Here is a 16,835-nt window from a genome sequence, read left to right as displayed (position 1 = left end):
ATTTTATTTGACAATGAAGTTGATATTTAGTTTAGGAAGGTATTAGCCTTCCAGTCTTTTTTAAAACTCCCCCGGGACCTGTACTCCCCGAGGAGTATCGGAAACCGCCCATGAATGGTGTGCGGAACTCAAAGACGAGGTTTACCAAGCGTGCAAGGAGGGGGTCTGACACCGCCCATCCCCCTCCTCAGCCTTGTCTGCCCAGGACCCTGATTCAGCCACTCAGAGACCCCCTTTTGAGTGACAACTGCTAAAAACAGTCTTGTGACGCAATGTCGCTTTGGTGGCGTTTTTTGATAAAAAATTTAAAAAGCACGACCCCCATTTAACCAGGAGGCAACATCAAACAAAACCAAAGGAAGGGGAGCGCCTGGGTGGCACAGCGGTTGGGCGTGTGCCTTCGGCTCAGGGCGTGATCCCGGCGTTATGGGATCGAGCCCCACATCAGGCTCCTCCGCTATGAGCCTGCTTCTTCCTCTCCCACTCCCCCTGCTTGTGTTCCCCCTCTCGCTGGCTGTCTCTATCTCTGTCGAATAAATAAATAAAATCTTTAAAAAAAAAAAAAACAAAGGAAGGGCTATTTTATAAAATGACTGACCTGTACTTGGCCACAGTGGGAAGGCCATAAAAGAAAAACAAAACACAAAACAAGACCAAAAACAGCCTCTGAGCAATTATCCCAGAATTGAGGGGGAGTAACGGGACATCACAACGACGGACCCAGAGGGCATCATGCTCAGTGAAATAAGTCAGGCAGAGGCAGACAAAAGCCACATGACTTCACTCGTGTTTGCAATAGAAGCAACAAAACAAATAACAAATAAACAAAACCAAACAAAAACCCTTGACTCTTAAATACAGAGAACACACTGGCGGTTGGGGGCAGGGGGTGACATGAACCAAAGGGGAGGCAGAGGCACCAACGTCCAGTTATAGAATAAATAAGTCACAGAGATGAGAAGCACAGCACAGGGAACTCAGTCAATACATCTGTAATCCCGAGTGCTGCCCCCATGCACACAGACCGTGTGCCCTGACGCTGATGTAACACTGTGTTAATTACACGTGAGTTAGAAATAGATACTAAAGACAGAGAGACAGACACCACAACTAACACAACGGCCATCCTGGATTAAACCCAGGGCCAGGAAAACCATGTTTCTGGCTCTGAAGAGCACTTCCTTGAAAATACAGTAAGGTCTGTGGATTAGATGTTACGGTCATATCCACGCTAATTTCCTGATTTGGGTCACAAACTGCTGTCATGCAAGAGAACATCCTTATTCCTAGTGATGTGGGGCTGCCGAGCGCCATGGTCATGAAAGAATTCTTGAGACGTGTCCAGTGCAAAAGGGTGCTTCTATTAAACACGGGGACAGGACCCGTGGGCAGACGAGCTGCCCGGGGAGTGTGAGGCGTGATTCCGTACTTTCAGGTTTGTGGAGCGGGAGGGGTGGAGATAACGTTAAGTTTCTAAGGAATTTCTGTATGCTGAAAGCAGGGTCTACGGGACCTTGGAGGTCTGGCTATTGTCAAGATAAGGTTGCTTTTAGTGTCTCCAAGAACATGAAGGCTGCTGCGAGTTCCCTGAGGAATGTCACGCTCTGCAGCTCTCAGGTGATGACATAACTCTTCACTGACTTGTCATCTGGGAGGCAGGGAGACCGATTCAGTCATTCGTTCAATAAATACTTATTAAGCACCAATTATGTGCCAGGCCTCGTGCGAGGTACCGGGGACACTGTGGTTTAAAAAAACAAAAAGGTCCCAACTAGAAAGGAAATGAAAACTCAGAGATTTCTGGCAAATCCCCGTGTCACCTGGGTGTCTTGAGCTCAGCAGGTCCAAGAGCAAACGTGCTTCAGGCAACACCTCCACGAAAACACCCCCAAATTCCCAGACTTCATCCGTGTCCGCTGCCTTGGGACATGGCGCCCTAACCCACCCAGGGACGGAATCAGGAACCCCGCTGCTCCTGCCCCTGCATCAGCTACGTCCAGCCCGTCATCTGGCTCGGGTGGTTTCACTGCACATGTACCTCAGGGTCCCCCGTCCCTCCCCATGTCCGCGGCCCCCCAAGGAAGCCGCCCCCGTCCCCCACTTGGACTGTCCACACAGCCTCGCAGCAGGTGTCCCTCAGCCGGCCAGCGGACTCAGCAGCCAGAGAGATCTTTCCAGAACGCTCCTCCGGTCACATCACACCCTGCTCACAACACTTTGGAAGCTGCCTGTTGCATCTGGAAACAAAGACTCCTTTCTTTCCTATTACTTATTTTACTGATAGCCTCATGCATGTGATTATTTCATAAATGGCTGCCTCTCCAACCACACAGTGAGCTCCGGGAAATGGAAACCACGCCCGGCCTTGCACACCACTGTGAGCATATAGTTGGCATTCAAATTAGTATTTGTTTAATTAGGTGGATAAGCAATTAAAATAATTAGTGTCTGGCTCTGGCCAGCGAATGGAGATTCACTGCCACCGGGGACCTAGGGGGAGGGGAGGTGTTGGAGGTGCGGGCTCGGCAGAGTGTCAGGGACACACGTCAGACACGCCGGGCGGGCAGCTGGAGGCCGACGTTAGGGATAAGGCGCAGGCTCCTGTCCTAAACGGAGCTGTATACCCCAAGCCCACCCCTCCAGCATCCCTTCTCTGCCCGTCGGAGGAGCCAGCGGCGGTCCCCGTGCCCTCTGCCCCCCAGCATGCAGTCACTTGCATAAAACTGTTCCAACAGTGCCTGTCCTAGAGGCCGTCCTAGAGGCCGCTGGACACGCGTGCAGCCAACCTGTTTTGCTCAGCATCCTTCTATCCCCTGGCACGGAGCACAGCACCCTTTGTGCGGGGAGGTGGGGGTGCTCGGGGAAAGGCTGGCTGAGCCGAACTAGAAGTTTTCTGGTGTGAAATGCTTTCAAAAGGAGAGAACACAGCTGTGATCCTTGATCACATTCATTCATTTTATGCTTTGGGGGACTTGGAATCCATCAAGCATATCAAATTACAGCAAATGATTCCAGACTACGCCTCATTTCAAACTGCTGATGGGATGGAAACATCAATGCTGTTCTAAAAATAATAATAAAAAATTCTTGCAGTTCCGTTATTTCACATTTAAATTAACTTCCTCCACGGTATCACCACGATCTGGGGAGGATCGTCTTGCTCTTAGAGCCACGGGGTTTTCTTACACTGAGTGGTGGTCGTGAGGGCCGGCCCCTTACCGCTCTGCCGGACACACACCCCGCGGACCAGGGCCTCTCAACGTGGGCGCTGGTGACATCTGGGTCTGGAGAAGCCTTCGTTGGGGCGGGGAGGGGGGCTGTCCCGTGAACTGCGGGAGGTTCGGCAGCGTCCCTCCCCACCCCAGTGTTGTGACAAGCAGGAAGCCCTGCAGACATTGCCAGTGCCCCCCACAGCCACACGCCGTGTGGACACGCCCCCGCCCCCCCACGCCAGCTTCCCGGGTGCTCTGCCGCACAGCTCAGTCAGAGGTCCCTCCAAGATAAGAGAGAGACTATCACGTGCATATAGCCACGAATTAAACACATGGGGGCATAAAGTGACCTCCGGCCTCCTGGTGCCTCGACGCCTGGAACGCAGCTCACTAGCTGACGTTGTAAAGAGCAGCCACGTCGCTTTCCTGGCCTCCCTTCGGACACTTACCAATCTCAGTGGCTTTTTTCTTAATTGCTGCAAGGACAGTTTGGTGGGCCAGGCAAAAACTGGGCAGGAGGCCACGCAACAGGCCACGAGCCTCTGGTGGCCAGAGAGCGTCACTGCAGGGCCCCAGGGAGTATCTGGTGCACAGATTACCCTCGGTTCCTCACTCCGCTGATCTGCTCTGCGAAGGCCCTGATCCACGCCCGGGGTGCCACGCGCGGAGCTGGGTTTCCGCACGGCCCCCTGGTGCTGTCCTGGGGGTCCTCCCCGGCTGTCCTACACCGGGACTTTCTTCCATCACCTGGGCCTGAGCAGAGAGGTGCCCAGTGAGAGGCACCAAATTAAACGCACCGTCAGTCACTAAAACCTCCCGAACCTGCGTCGGAAGCAGGAGTAACTGCCGCCAACAGTCCGAGCCACAAAGCGCAGGCAAAGGGACAACAGCCCCCCACCCCGCCCCATGCTCCCTCAGCCCCGGGCCCCGGGCAGCGAGCGGTCTGCTTGCAAACGTGTCCTTCAGCACAGGGGCATGTGTGGACAGTCGGCAGCAACCGAAAGTTTCTAGGACAGTGACTGGCCCCTTCCACGTGGAGAAGGCCCCGTGGGAGAGGTGACGTGGCAAGGGGCCCACATCCCGCTCCCCCACTAGCACAGCGGGGACCCCAGGCAGGTCTCTGACCCAGGCCGAGCCTCGGGTTTAACCTCTGGAAACCAAGAAGAAACATAAACCTATAAACCCACTGGACTGTACAGTTCTCCTTCGAGGAAGTTAACGTACAGGAAACAAGGAATCGCGTAATGACATATTTATCTACGGGGACGGCCATGGCCACGTTGCGTGTCATTGTGACACACGGAAAAGCGCACCAAGCGCGCCTCGACAGAAGAGACTGAGTGAACAGACGGGGCAGGGCGCGAAAACCGAACACCAGCACCCCTGCCGTGGGCGACGGGAGGACGGACAATGGAACAACGCCAGGACGATTCCATACGCGCGTATAGTATTTAGGGGAAAGCCTGTAATAACACGTACGAAAACGTTCTTGGTGCGCGATGGAACTACCTTCGTGCTTTTGTACCTTTTCTGACTTTTGTTTTTTACAATCAACACGTGTCTTTATTGTTGCACTCGGGGGAGGGGAAGGTAATGAGGAGGACAGAAGGGGGCCTGTCAGCCGGGGCTAGGGGACCCCCGGGCTCCGCCTGGCCACTGTCCCAGCACAACCAGAGCGGTGAGAGATGCCCCGTTTCTGCACCATGGACAAAGTGGGGACCACCTGCTCGCGAACATTTTTGCTTGTTTGTGGATTTGCCTGGAAAACGGTCAAACTGTCGCCGTCTGGAGAGCCACAGAGCTTCCTTATCTCAGCATCCGATCAGAGGGCGGTGGATGCTTTCTTTGAACAGAAATGAGGCTGCCACCCCCCTCCGGACACTGAATCTAAAGCCAGTCCCGAGTCGACCTTATCTGCAGCTGCTGCCAAGTACGCGAGCACATCCACGGTTCCACACACAGAACAGGAGGCAGGGAGGGGAGGACCCCTTCCGGGAGGCCCCTAGAGGGACTCTCATAAGGGACCTGGTGGGGACGGGCCTTCCGTTACTACCAGCTGGTCCCCAGGTTATGACCAGTCTGACCTCCCCTCCTTCTGGGGAAGATGATAAGATTTGTGCATCTCCAAGATTCCTTTATAATGAGATCAAGTCTGGAGGAACTGGTTTGGGTAGGGACTACCCTGATAGGGTTTACAGATCAAATCAGTTCCCGCAAATAAAGATCAGAATCTAAATTAAACAGCTCTGGCTACCGTTTCAGAGACCTGCAAAAACACTGTCCAGGGCCTTGCTTTCTTGTCTTCAAGGCAAGCATGCACAGGCAGCATATACAAAAGCTATAACACAATTCCTGGCATCTGTACACCCAGGCACCCATGCAGCCATGCACCCGTGCATCCATGCAACCATGCAGCCATGCCCCCGTGCATCCATGCAACCATGCATCCAGGCACCCACGCATCTATGCATCCAGGCACCCACGCACCCAAGCACCCATGCATCCATGCACCCAGGCTCTCAGGCACCCATACACCCAGGCACCCATGCACCCAGGCACCCATGCATCCATGCACCCAGGCTCTCAGGCACCCATACACCCAGGCACCCATGCACCCAGGCACCCATGCATCCACCTTACCAGATGCCCACTGCACAGGATGTGATATGACAGGCACTGGGGCTGCACAGTGAGGAAGGCATTCCCTGCCCTCGTGGGGATTCCAGGCCAGCAAGAGACCCAGGCATCAACCAATGACTACACAATTTACCATTTCATTCCCAGTGAGGGGACGTGCTCCAAACACAAAGTACAGCCACAGGGCCCTGGCAGAGCTCAGTGCAGGCACACTTGATCTGGATCAAGGCATCAGGAGAGCTCCTCCCATCCCCCCGACCCCCCAGCTGAGTAAGAATCCAAGCTGAGGGGCGCCTGGGTGGCTCAGTCGTTAAGCATCTGCCTTCGGCTCAGGGTGTGATCCCGGAGTTCTGGGATGGAGCCCCACATCAGGCTCCTCTGCTGGGAGCCTGCTTCTTCCTCTACCACTCCCCCTGCTTGTGTTCCCTCTCTCGCTGGCTGTCTCTCTCTCTGTCAAATAAATAAATAAAATCTTTAAAAAAAAAAAAAAAAAAGAATCCAAGCTGAGACCAGGAGAAACAGGCGTTGGATAGGGAAACACTTCGGTGTGGGCAGTGGGTGGGTGTAGGGCAGGAGAGACAGGCGAACTCAGGGTCAGCAAAAGCCCCTGAATGCAGGGGTTAGTCCAGAAGCAGTGGACAATCTGTATTCACCCAACAGGAAGCTCTGTGTGGTATCGGCGTCCACCAGCCTGCCCCGCGCAGTGACCACTGCCACCAGCCTCTGTCTGAAAGCCCCATCCCTCCCCACACAGCTGTCCACTCCAGGACCACACCACTGCACGCTCCTTACGTGACAGCCCCGCACAAATGTGACTTAGCACGGGAGGAACAGACGCAGAAAGGCTGTCCCTCGGCAGGTGAGTGTCAGCACAGACCCACAATAAAGCGGAGAGTGGGGGCGCTGCCTGGGGACTGAGGTGCTTTAGCCCGACTGTTCTGTCCTCTGGGATCTCATCCTCCCCAAGGAAAACACTCGACGGAGCTGGTGAAAGGCTAGCTGATGTCCCTCCTGATGTATCACTTCTGCAGCCCAGGTCCCTGGGGCCATGTGGCCACTGCCTCCCTGGCAGCTGCAGCCCCGTGTCCTGGGGGCACCCCAACTCAACTGTCCAAAGCTGAAGCCTCAAGCATGCCCCTCAGCCCCATGTGCCTCCCACCTTCCTGTCACCTCCTACCACCCAGGCATCAGGATGGACGGCGGGGGGCCTCCTCCACTCCTCCTCCCCCCTCTCGCCCTCTCCCACCCTCGCCACAGAGTTCTGACAGTTCCACCCAGAAAGAAAGAGTTGCTGCAGGGGGTGCCCGGCCCCATGGTGCAATGGACAAGGACATGCCTGGTGCCCCCAGCGCAGTTTGGTGTGGCGTCCCGGCCCCAAAGTCTATCTCACCTCCTCCTACTTCTCTCCATCTCCCCTGCCGGCCGGGCTCACGCCAGCAAGCTCAACTGGAGTCCTGCCTTCCGATCTGCTCTCCACACAGCAGCCGCGGACAGCACGGTGACGTGCGGGGCAGAGCATGTCTCTCCCCAGCTCAAGACACCGTGGTGGCCTTCCACTGCACCTCCAATAACGTCTGACGCCCTAACCCAAGCTCCACGGTCTTCCATGAGCCCGCCTCCACCCACGCCTGCAGCTTCCCACACCACTTCACCTTGGCTCACATGCCTCCAGCCCCTCTGGCCTGTTCTGGTTCCTCAAAGCAGACAGGCCCTTCCGACCTCAGGGCCTTTGCAGAGGCTCTTCCCTGGGTCCAGAATGCACCTCCTTGCCTGTGTTCGTCTTCCTTCCTCATATCTCAACTTACAGGTTACGTCCTCAAGGCAAGAATACAGAAGAGCCTCTTCCACAAATGGCGTTGGGGAAACTGGACAGCCACACGTGGAAGGGTGAAATGGGACCACTCTTACACCACGCACGAAACTAAACTCAAAACGGAAGAAAGGTCTAAATGTGAGACCTGAAACCATAAAGCTCCTAAAAGGAAAAGTAGGCGGTCATCTTGGACACTGGCCATTGCAACATTTTTCTAGGTACATCTCCTCAGGCGGGGGAAACAAAAGCAAAACGAACTCGTAGGACTTCATCAAGACAAAATGCCTCTGCTCAGCGAAGGAAACAGTCAACAAAACGAAAAGACAACCTACTGAATGGGAGAAGATATTTGCAAATGACATAGCTGATAAGGTGTTAATATCTAAAATATATAGAGAACACACACAACTCAACACCAAAAAACAAATAATCTGATTAAAAAACAGGCAGAGGACCTGAATAGACACTTCTCCAAAGAAGACATCGGGATGGCCGACTGACCCATGAAAAGATGCTCAACGTCACTAATCTTTAGGGAAATACACACCAAAACCACAGTGCAATCCCACCTCGCAGCAGTCAGGACGGCCAAGATCAACAACACCAGAAACTAGAAGTGTCGGCGAGGACGCGGAGAAAAGGGAACCGCCGGGCGCTGTTGGTGGGAGCGCAAGCTGGTGCAGCCACACTGGAAAACAGTACAGGGGTTCCTCAAAAAAATTAAAAATAGAATTACCCTATGATCCAGCAATTCCACTACTGGGTATTTACCCAAAGAAAACAAAAAAGAATTCAAAAGGATACACATAACCGTGTGTTTATGGCAGCACGATTGATAATAGCCAAGACATGGAAGCAAACCAAGTGTCCATCAATAGTTGAACAGATAAAGGTGTGGTGTGTGCAGACATATACAACGGAATATGACTCAGCCACGAAGAAGAATGAGATCTCGTCATCTGCAACAACGTGGATGGACCTCGAGGGTGTTATGCTAAGTGAAACAAGTCAGACAGAGAAAGGCAAATACTGTCTGATTTCACTTATATGTAGAATCTAAAAACAAAACAATAAACAAAAACTCATAAGCACAGAGAACAAACTGATGGTTGCCAGAAGAGAGGGGAGTCAGGGGATGGGCCAAAAGAGGGAAGGGGAGCGGGAGGTCCAGGCTTCCCGCTATGAGGTGACTCAATCACGGCAATGAAAGGTCCAGCTCAGGGAATACAGTCAATGGCGTCATAAGAGCGCTGTGCAAGGACAGGTGGTCGCTACACTCGGGATGAGCCCAGCACAAGGTATCGCGTCGTGGAATCACCATTATAGGCCTAGAACCAATGTAACATTGTGTCAACTACACTCAACCACAAGAAAAGAAAATCAAATAAATTTTGCAATGTAAATCTTAACCTAAAACACAGTCTCATCAAGCATTTCATTGCATCTTACATATCTCTTCTGTTTCACTAATACCTACTCTATTTGACAAATGTATCCACATCCACGTTAGACTGTGTCCCGTCTCGCGGCAAACGATGAGTGGTACACCTTGATCATAAAGGATCGCCTGACAGAAGCTCTGCTACATTAACGCTCAGGGTATCGATCAACTCAGCCAGGACCCACGGGTCCCCGTGTCCACCTCGTCTCACCTATAAAATGTCTCGGAATATGAGCAGTAATGACTTTGGTGTTGAGGATAAATAGTGGTGATTCTCATGCAAGATAACCAGCAAATATCAGGGCACCTCGATGAAGGAGCCCAGCTCTTAGAAACCGTGACGGCCTAGGGCCCCGAGGATACAATGTCCTTGAACTCTTCCTGTAGGAACTATCGTCTCAGAGTGCTTTGAGTCAAAATCCAGTGGTTGATACCAAGTTCGCTCTAGATGGAGCGATCTATAAGCAATAAAATCAAAGGCTCATAATTAAAAAAAAAAAGGTTTCCCCTCCGAGGGGCAAACCTCAAACTGCCTTCACGTCATCATACCATTAACAATTTTATAACTAACATATTCGGGATTCTTTATGGCTGTGAGTGCCCGTGGGCTGCAAGCCGCTCAGTGGCCAAGGCTGTCCTGGTGACTCCCTGCTGATCGCCCGGAACCTATTTCTCAGGACCTGGCACATACTAGGTGCTCAGTAAACACTGGCTGAGGAATAAATAAATAAAGCTCTTTTTCAGAGATCACTCCTTTCATTTGGCAGAAGCCAAGAGGCTGACAGTTCATCGCTGGGGTCATGACACACGCCTACATGGTAAACTTTATAGAGATATTTTACTGAAAAGCAGACCAACACTATATGTTAATTAACTGCATTGAAAGAAATAAAAAAAAAAAAAATAGAAGAAGAAGACCATAGGTTTTACATGTCGGTGGTCCGGCAGCAAAATGGATTTCTTTCTTAATGCACGGTACTTGACTGACTCTAAACACACATTTTCAAAACATCCCTGAGACAGGGGCACCTTGTATAACTGACAGGATGTCAGAGCTGGACTGGCGCGAGTTTTTCCTTAGGGGTAGGTAAGACAGCGGTGTGTCCTGTAACCGATGGGCCCGCGGGTTCCACGAAATGCAGCATGAAAAGAAATCGGGCTTCCGCAGTCCGCTCGGTTGGGACCCTACCTTCTCTAAAGGGCAAAATCTCTCTCTTCTAAATGCCCGGTTTCAGAAGCGAGCTCCCCACAAGGCTTTCTTTTTCAAGCGAGCTCCCAGTACGATGCAAGCACATCTGTCCAGCATGCACTTCGCTCTACCGTTTGTTATGAAGTTAGTCTCCTTGGGCCTCCCCTGTTAGCCTCAGAACCCTCTGAGGTCCAAGAGCACCCTTCCTTACCTTCACAGTCCTGAACCCTGAGCAGTGCTTGGTACATGAAAACTGTGTTCAACGTGTCTGTTGGACTGACGCATATGTCTACAGCTGTTTGCCCGGAGGACCTTCCCGTACCATACAATCAATTCCAAACTAAAATGCCAAAGACCGGAAACACAGAGGGAAAAGAAGTCTAGTAACTGATTTCAGAAAAAAGGTAGAAATTCGAAGTCTCTGAAAACATACCTTTGAATTCCTTTACCATGTGCAAGCAGGCCTTAATAATTACTCCGCAAACGCTCATTGCAGGGACTGTCCTGATGATGCCTAATTCCTGATGCTCTCTGGTCTGACTGTACCTGAGACCCTCCTGCTTCCGCTACAAAAGATTAAGGTGGAGTGAAGGCATTGGAAGAGCAGCCCCCTTGGACCCTCAACCATTTCAGTTGCCGATAACCTTCCATGGAATCCAAACTTTCCCTATTCCATATAAATCAGAAGTGCTTAAATATCACCCAAAAAGGAAGTGAAACAAATAATGTAAACACACGACTAAAGATTCTAGGACTCCACTCCCTGGTCTAGGGGACAGAGGTCATCCCCGGCCAGAGAGAACAGGGAAAATCAGCAATCCGTACAGGGGGGTGTCAGGGGCCACTGGAGAGCCAAACCAGGAGGCAGAAGCCAGGAGAACTCGAGGGAGCCCAGCCTTTCTCAGAGAGCACGCCTCCCCCAGAGTAGTTGCTAGAATCCTAAAACCCAAACAGGAGATCTGGAAAGGGCAAATCAGAGGTTTGAACGGGGCTCCTACCGCCTGAACACCTGGAGAATGTGAAGACGCCAGCTTCATCCTGCATCACGGACCAAGTGCCTTTGCCATGCCTCATAGAAACGACTAACGGCAGAGGGGTCTGTGGGCGGGCAACCGGGAGCTGGAAAAACAGAGCCAGTGGGCTCGGGTGCAGAGGGGACAGGCTGTGGCCTTTGGACCCTGGGCACAAAGCAGCCGGGCAAATAAATCTCGGTGCCTCCTGGTGCATTTGCCTGTGTTTACCAAGCTCTTACTCTTTGCAAAGCAACAACATCTGGGGAGAAGGGTGAGGCAGGAAGAGGGGGAGGTGTTCGAAGACGCGTCCTGGGACTCCTGCCCCGGAGCCGTGGGCTCTGGGCAACAGGCGTGGGTGCCGAGCCTCAACTGCCAGGCAAATCTGAAGTCTCCCTCTGGGGCTCAAACCTTTGCCGTATCCCCACAAACCATCCTCTCTCCCAAAGAAGGTAGGTATTCACATAGGACAAGAACAGCATGCCCCACAGACCTGAGTGTTATCACAGGGGACCGGAGAAGAGGAAAGACCTGCCACTTGAGAAGACCTCTCTGGGCTCAGGGTCTCTGGCGTCTCTGTCGACGGAGAGAAGACACAGCCATCACTGCCTGTCAGGCAGGCCAGGTGTTTGCAAATAATAAAACAACCCTCACCTGCAACATGTGAGTCTCCCACGGGCCAAGGCGCAGGCATTCGGGCGCTCCGCCCCGCCAAGCCGGGCAGCTGCCCCCATTCCCTCCAGGCAGCTCGTGGAACAATGTCGCGGACAAACCCCTTTTCAACAGTGATATAAGGGGATATGCATATATATATATATATATATATACATACATTATGTAAATACCCTCCCTGATTTTATTCTTCTTTCCAATATAAGACTCTACTGGACGAAAATATCCTCATTTGATCGGCTTTGCTTTTTTTTTCATGTCATAACATTTAAGTCCATCAATTTGCTATTGATTTTTAAGCCACTGACCAGGTTGAAACTGCAGACTGCAGGAGCCAGTGACGTGAGCAGCTGTGACCACATGTGGCATGTTCCCGTTCAGTGTTCTGGACCACCGACTCCTGATCTGATCGCCCGTGGGGCAGTGCCCCCTTTACCCTTACCCCACACCCGAGCTGTGCCAAGGCCAGCCCCCCCCCCACCTGCCCAAGTGTGCTGTTCCTCTCTGTTCCCAGCCAGGTCTGGGACGTTTCACCACCCTCCCCCCACCACAGGCCTCATTTCAACCAGCCTCCCTGCCTCCAGGCTTGCTCCTTCCTATGTTATCTAGACGTGGCTGACAAGTCCACCTTCCTGAAGAATCATGATCACGTGACTTCCTTGTTCCATACCACTGAGAACTCCTTGATGTTGGGGGGGGGGGGATCCAGACTCCTTAGAGTGTCCTTCAAAACCAAACAAGTCTGTGAAATCCCACTGCTCCCTCCTATAACCCCAATGTCCCGCGTACTCACTGAAACCTACCCAGCTAAGTCTGCCACTCAAGCTGTCCCCTCCACCTGCAAATACCCTCGCCCCCAGCTCTGCACATGCAAACCTTCCAGCCCTACGAAGGTGGGCTGAGAAAGGTCTGAGCTCCAAAAGCTTTCCCTGGCCACTTTAGATAGAAAGGATCTTTCACCCCTAACTCGGATGACACTTACTTTTTTCTTTGCTAGGCACCCCACCCCACCCCCACCTCTAACAGAGAACGCTCCCTACTGGGAATTCCCTGCGGGCTAGCCTGGGTCTGACTCTGCTGCCTGCATCCTCCTTCGGGACTGTGCACCAAGGGGGGCCGGTAGCAGTCGGCGCACAGCACCCAAAACTTAACAGCAGTCAGCCTGGGTGTCCCCCTTTCCCATTCTTGGGCACCCCTCAGGGAGTCCTTCTCACCAGGTAGAGCATTCTCCCCACCTAAGACGGAATTTCGCTGCTCCCATTCCCAAACAGGTACATATACCCACTTGTCAGGACCTAGTCACACGTCCCAAACCTGCGGAGCGCGCACAGCTGTCACGGACCGCACCCTGCGGACAGGTCCGCCGGGGTTGGCAGAGGGCGCGAGTCCGGCAGGGCCGGGATGCCGCGCGCCGCCGCGGGGTGCTGCAGGCTGGGTGCTCCTGGCCGGGGGAGATGAGGGCACAGCGCGGCGGCACGGGGAAGGGGGGCGCAGAGGACCGGCGCCGGGGGCTGGCCGCGCGGGGGAAGCCGCGAGTTCCACCCTGGGCCACCCTGTTGAATCCCGGCTCCAAACTTTTCCCGGCGCCCGCGCGGTGCCCTCCCGCTGCCGGAGATGCCGCGGGGGCCGCGACCCGAAGAGGAAGACGCGCGGGACGGGAAAGCCCGCGGTGGGTGTTCTCGGAAGCCCAGGGGGTCGCGGGCCGGGCCTCTGGTTCCGGGGGCCGCGAGGCCCGCGTCCGCCGCCCGCGGGGCCCGGCCGGGAGCAAGGCGCCGCCGCGGTGCCGGTGCTGATGCTGCGGCGCGCGGGCCCCGGTGCGCGCTTGTCCCCCGGTGCGCGCGGGGCCCCGGCCGGGCCTGCGGGCGCGGCGGCTACTCACCCGGAGGGTTGACCGCCGCCGGGGTTGCCATCTTGCCGGGAGGCCGGGAGGCCGGGCGGGGCGGAGGGCGGCGCGGAGCCGGGCCCCGGAGGGCGGGCGGGCCCAGGCGCCGCCGCCGCCGCCACACAAAGGACGGCGCGGGCGGGCGCTGCCTCCGCTCCCCCCGCCGCCGCCGCCGCGCCCCGCCCCCGCCTCCCGGGCCGGCCTTTGTCGCGCGGCGGGGGGCGCGGGCCGCCGCTCCCCGCCGGGCCGTAGCACCGCGAGACTTGCGCCGCGGGCCGCGGGCCCCCCGGGGTGGGGGGGAAGCGGCGGGGGGTGCCCCGGGCGCAGGTGCTCGGGCCTGTCCGGCGGGGAGCGGCTGCGGACCGGCCCGCGCTCCGGTGTCCGGAACGCAGCGCGGAGGCCGGGGGCCGGGGCGCAGAGCGGGTGGGGGAAGAAGCCCATTAAGATGCAGAGGGAAGCGGTCCTTAGAGGCGAGGGGAACAAAGGCGCCCAGTGCGGCCCACTTAGCATGCCGGGGCCGTGCCGCCTGGCTCCCGGGCTGGGCTGGAGCCCAGGCCGAGGGGTGAGCGCCCGGCGCCCAGAAATTCCCAAGGCCAGGGCGGCTTGGGAGCGCGCTCGGTGCACACCCCAGCCCAGGCAGCCGGCCCAGGAATCGGGAATGACTTAGCTCCGAGGAAGCCACTCAGCTCTGCTCCTCTTCGGCCTGGTGACTGGCGTGGTTATGGCCTGAGGTTGTTGCAAAAGCCTTATGGATACAACCAAACAGAGAACTGAACGGGTTTTTAAATGTTTTTATTTGCATATCCTGGTGAGGTTAAGCTGTAGAGAGCTTGGAGGGCCTGTTTTTCCCCCAGACACTTGGATCCCTGTGAAAGCTCCTGGCTCTTAGGAAGAAAACCCACCGAGGCGGGTGCCCTAGGTTTAAAGCTCACAGGGGTGGGTGAATACATTCCAGGTGAGAGCCAAGAAGGGCAAGATGGCCCCTAAATGGAGAAATGTTTGCAAAAACATCGGACTTTCTTAAATCCTTCCAAAGAAGCATTTGGGGGGTGGGGCGGGGGGGGTAGAAAAACAATGCTTGGGATGTATTTTTCAAATAGGCATTGTCTTCGGGGAGTATTTGTCACTATTGATCTGACTAATAGGCGCTTAATGATATTCATTTGGTTATTGATTGGGCAGACATGGAACGTCTCCCGCGTGCCAGCTAGGTGCTGGGCGCACCCTGGAAAGGAAGCCACGGGGCTCTGTCCTCCCAGGGCCTAGCCTGGGGGTGGGGAGGAGAGGAGCCCAAGAAGATACTTGTACTCAGGAAGCACACAGCTGCTGGGGGTGGGTGGGGGGTATGCTGAATGAGTGCAGGCAGAGAGACGTGCAGTTATCAGGGAAAATGAAAAGTCGGTTTTGAAGAAATGAGCAGGATGTGGAGAGGTGGATGGAGAAGACCTCTCAAGGGCGGACTGACACCTGTGGGCATTTGGCAACGGGGTTGGGCCAGGCCCAGGGAGATAATGAGAGAAAGAGCAACTCGGAAGTCAGCTGGGCACGGCCAGCGTCCTTGTATCAAGTAGAATGTCCCCGATTCTCCCAACAGCAAGCCAAATGAGACCCCAGCTTCTTTTCTACATACCCCAAAAGGCAACACACTCAGACACCCACGTGCACGGAACACACAGTATGTACCTGACTGAAGATTTCTTAAGGCAAATGCAGGAGGAGGTTCACCTTGTTCACATCAAACAAGGTAAACATCCATCTTAAATGTTCCCTTTCGGCCCTACTCCCCACGGGCAGTTCTGTCTGGTGGCCCATCTCCATACAGGGCCCCCAGCATCACCATGCCCCTGCTGCCGCCAAACTCTGCACCCTCCCACTCTCCACGCCCCTTGGAGGTCAGCAAGCCCTTCCCCATCAGCCATGACCTACGGCTCCCTTGGATATTGTCTGCGAACAGATGTATTTGTAATATTAGCCCTGAAAAAGAAAATTGGGGTGAACATAATGCATTACCACATACACACGCATTTAACCTGTACATGCATATTGTTGACAAGTTTTACTTCCCTACTGTGCTGAGCCCTGCTGCCCATTTTGTAAATGTTACCCTGCAGATAGCTTTAATCCTTCTCTTTGCATTTGTCCTTTGCGATAAAAGACAGGTAGCACGTGGCCTGCTGCTCCAGGCTGGGACACTTCCGAAGTCTGCTTGGAGTCTGTCCTGCTGTGGCTTTCAGTAAGAACATGTGTGACCCTAAGAGAAGGACACATTCCACCTTCTCCCCCCGTCCCTGCATGTCTCAGGTGGGTGATCTTCGACCTTGCCCAACTCAGCCCTCGCTGTTTGCAGATTAGGGACCTGAGGCTCCGGGCAGAGAATCCCAAGGTCACACAGCCCAGTAGCCTGGCAAGACTTGGAACCGGGTCACCCACAGCGCTGGGATTTGGGGGCTGGGCCAGGGAGGTGTTGTGAAAGGATAGAGAAATGGGGGATCTGGGCCCTTACCTTCTGTCTCTCTCACTCGCTCACTCTCTTCTCTCTCGTTAAATAGCTAAATACCCAGAAACGTCGATAGGGGAGGAAAGCCCCCACTGCTAAGTAAACAGGCTGAAATGGAGCGGTTAGTCATTGCTGAATACTGAGTGGCGTTTACACAATACGGTGGTCTCGTGCTAATTATGAGAGCTAGTAGACTGTGACCGGTTAACAGGCTCAGGAATCCTGCTCAACCTCTAAACAACCTAGAACTCTTTTAAATTCCAAAGGAGGCTGTTGAGTTGGAAGCTGAGATTTGCATTTTTTAAAAAAAGGAATGAAGGCAGACCCGCTGGGCCCATAGCAGGGGATTCGTGATTCCCAGTGTGTTTCTCCCAGAAATGCTCTGGGCCCGCAGACCCAGGGCTGGCGACACTCGTCGAGGGGGGAGGGGGGGAGCAGTCAGTCACCTGGCCGCTGTGTCCCATCCCTGTGAGCTCTGACAG

The 16,835-nt window shown here is 54.5% G+C and overlaps 1 protein-coding gene across 5 annotated transcripts in view; it reads right to left on the bottom strand.

Annotated features, from left to right (window-relative positions):
* ARNT2 (aryl hydrocarbon receptor nuclear translocator 2) overlaps window positions 1-14,062 on the bottom strand; it is a 155,141-nt gene extending 141,079 nt beyond the window's left edge. The window contains exons 1-2 of one of the 5 annotated variants that reach the window (XM_045813122.2): window positions 11,957-12,961; window positions 11,796-11,878 (exon numbers count right to left, since the gene is read on the bottom strand). Coding sequence is in view for 3 of the 5 variants with exons in the window: in XM_087856582.1 (XP_087712708.1) it covers window positions 13,854-13,884 (31 nt within the window). In the remaining 2 variants the exon portion in view is untranslated. Of the gene's footprint in view, window positions 1-11,795; window positions 12,962-13,853 lie in introns of those variants that run through there. The other 4 variants (XM_087856582.1, XM_045813121.2, XM_045813119.2 and 1 more) reach the window with 4 other exon arrangements.
* Window positions 14,063-16,835: the final 2,773 nt, after the last annotated feature.

Source organism: Ursus americanus, chromosome 28 (genome assembly GCF_024610735.1).
Source record: "Ursus americanus isolate L20-20 chromosome 28, mUrsAme1.1.p, whole genome shotgun sequence".
NCBI classification, from domain to species: domain Eukaryota; kingdom Metazoa; phylum Chordata; class Mammalia; order Carnivora; family Ursidae; genus Ursus; species Ursus americanus.
Note: the sequence above shows the minus strand (reverse complement) of the source record. Positions and strands in the feature narration are given on the sequence as shown.